General features: G+C 35.0%; 1 protein-coding gene across 1 annotated transcript; it reads left to right on the top strand.

Moving 5' to 3' along the window:
• The first annotated feature begins 932 nt into the window (after positions 1-932).
• On the top strand, positions 933-2,651 carry LOC145564597 (transcription factor bHLH147-like). The gene is made up of 2 exons (XM_081624871.1): positions 933-1,087; positions 1,598-2,651. The coding sequence occupies exon 2, from the start codon at positions 1,712-1,714 to the stop codon at positions 2,447-2,449; it is 738 nt and encodes a 245-aa protein (XP_081480997.1). The 5' UTR covers positions 933-1,087; positions 1,598-1,711; the 3' UTR covers positions 2,450-2,651.

The following is a 2,651-nucleotide window of genomic DNA, read 5'->3' on the forward strand; positions in this document are numbered from 1 at the left end:
TTTGGAAACGAGTTGCTGAGTATTTTGCAGATAACTCATACTCCCTCCGTTTTTTTTATATGCATCACTTCCCTTTTATAGTTGTTTTTTTTTTTTAAATGCATCACTTCCTTATTTGAAAACTTTATACTTTATTTTATCAATTCTCTCTCTTACTTTAAATCCCACTTAAATTATTTTATCATTTCTCTCTCCTCTATGATCCCCACTTATATAATAAAAATATCTACTCTTCCTCATATTCTTTCTCTTTCATGGTCCCATCTTACTTATACTATAATATATTATTCATCCACTCACAATATTATATTACCCTCCTAAAACTCCGCGCATCACCAAGTGATGCATATAAAAAAAACGGAGAGAGTATTATAGCTTTCATTCGAATCAACCTATATTCAATTTTGACTTGCTTGAAATTATGTGAACTTAATTACTTGAATAATTCAAAATGATATTAGGAGAAAACATCAAATTAAGTACATTTTTCCATTAAATTAAAAGTATTTTTTATTAGGGTATTCATAAATAACATCAAATTAAACTATGGGTCTGTTCAGTGTTCACATATGATTATTTTTAGTTTAGTTCAATTCAGCTCTAATAAGTTCAATTCAGTTTAGCTTTTAATTTCCTTCTCTTATACAATATTCATTTCAATTCAATTCAATTCAGCTCATCTTTAATTAGTTCAGTTCAGTTCACCTAAGTTAAGTTAATGAGAACGGGGCCTTATAGGTACCTGTATTCTAAAATCAAGAAATAGAGAAAAATAAAATTAAAAAAAATGGATCAAAACGACACCGAAAACAGTAAAGCTTGATTGTGAAATTGAAGAAACGACGCGTGCTTTTCCAACTCCACCACATTTTAATTTATTTATCCCCTTTACCTTTTCTTCTTCCCCCACTCTTTCGCTTTTATTAGCCTTCTCCTTTCTCCCGCACATGCAATTCTCTCTTTCTGTCTCTCTCTCTAACTTCACTTTCTCTCTCCTCCTCTTCATACTCCTAAACGGTTGTTCACTTGTCGTTTAATTTTTTGTTCGCCATTTTTTCTCTCTCTCTCCTTCTTCAACAACATTAAGGTAATTTCATTCTCTTCATTTCTTAATTTTTTTAAATTTTGCAGTAGTTATTGTTGCTATGATTTTCGAATTTTGGATGATTTTTCATCAGTTTAACAATAGTTTTTGACGATTGATTTTTTTTCCTTTTTTTTTTAAAATGATAATTTGTGATTATTCTGTGACGATTTTCAGAATACGTGAGTGATTTTCGCTTTCAGTTGACAAATTTTCGTTAAAATCACATTTTATCGATATCTTTTCGTAGAATAAATTCATTATATGCCCTGTTTTCTGAATTTTTGATGATTTTCGACGATTATTTCAACTTGTTCATCATCTTTAACGTTTTAAGCTGAATTTGTCTGTAAATTTCGCTTTATCAGGCGATTAATTTATCATAATTTTTTTTTATCGAGAAATTTGATTCTAGAGAAATCAGTAGAATCTCACCTAAAAGAATATCCCTGAGATAAGCCTTTTGTGAATCTAATCATCTCTGTTATTCTCTCTCTTTTTTATTTTCTGCAGATTTGATCATCAAAGCTGAATTAACCGTCAGAAAAAACTTTTGATCATCCGCAACATCCTCGAATTTCTATTGGTTGGTCGAAGAGAGAGAAAAAGTTCTCCTAAAAAATAATAATGGAATCATCACCATCAGTAGTAGCAAATCCCGTCGCAAGCAGCTCAAACAGAGCAAGAGAATCAAGGCGTCGGAAAAAGAAGATGAAAATTTCTCAACAACAATCATCTTCACAATCTCTCTCTTCTACAAACCCTAACAATGGCGACATTCAAACATTTTCCTGGAAATCCGAAAAAACTCAACAAATATACTCAACTAAGCTTCTTCAAGCTCTCCGTCAAGTTCGAATCTCACCGTCAACGTCATCGTCAGCGTCATCAACACCGTCTTCGGCGGCTACGCCACGACCAAGCCGGATTGTTCGAGAAGCCGCCGACAAAGCCTTAGCAGTGGCGGCGCGTGGGCGAACGCGTTGGAGCCGAGCCATATTGAAGAGCCGATTTCGGCTTAGCTTCCTACACAAGAAGCTTCACAAACGGCAGCGTGTTACGGCAACCGGGGTTAACCGGTCACCGCCACAGAGGAAGCCGAGGATAGAGATATTGAAGCTAAAGGGAAAAGGTAACCGGTTACCGGATGTTCAAAGGAAGGTGAAGACTCTTGGTAGGTTGGTTCCCGGTTGCCAGAAAGAGCCACTTCCGGTGATTCTAGAAGAAGCGACGGATTATATACCGGCGCTTGAGATGCAGATTCGTGCGATGAGAGAGATTCTGTCTCGGCTTAGCACCGGTAATAGGGATGGTGAAGGGTCAAGTTCCGAACCCGCGGTCGCGCCGGAAACGGGTTCGGTTTAGTTTCGTTATTGTTATTGTTATTATTATTGTTATTATTATGTATAAAAATCTTTGTTTGATTTATAGGGTAGTGATGTTTTTAATTTTGTTATTCACCAAGAAAAATGGTAATTACAGATTATCCTGTTTGTTTTTATTTATCCATTTCGGAGGTAGAAAGAAAACATTTGGTGGTAAATAATCTAACATCACATTTTCGGAA

Source organism: Chenopodium album, chromosome 10 (genome assembly GCF_948465745.1).
Source record: "Chenopodium album chromosome 10, dcCheAlbu1.1, whole genome shotgun sequence".
In the NCBI taxonomy this organism is placed as follows: Eukaryota; Viridiplantae; Streptophyta; class Magnoliopsida; order Caryophyllales; family Amaranthaceae; genus Chenopodium; species Chenopodium album.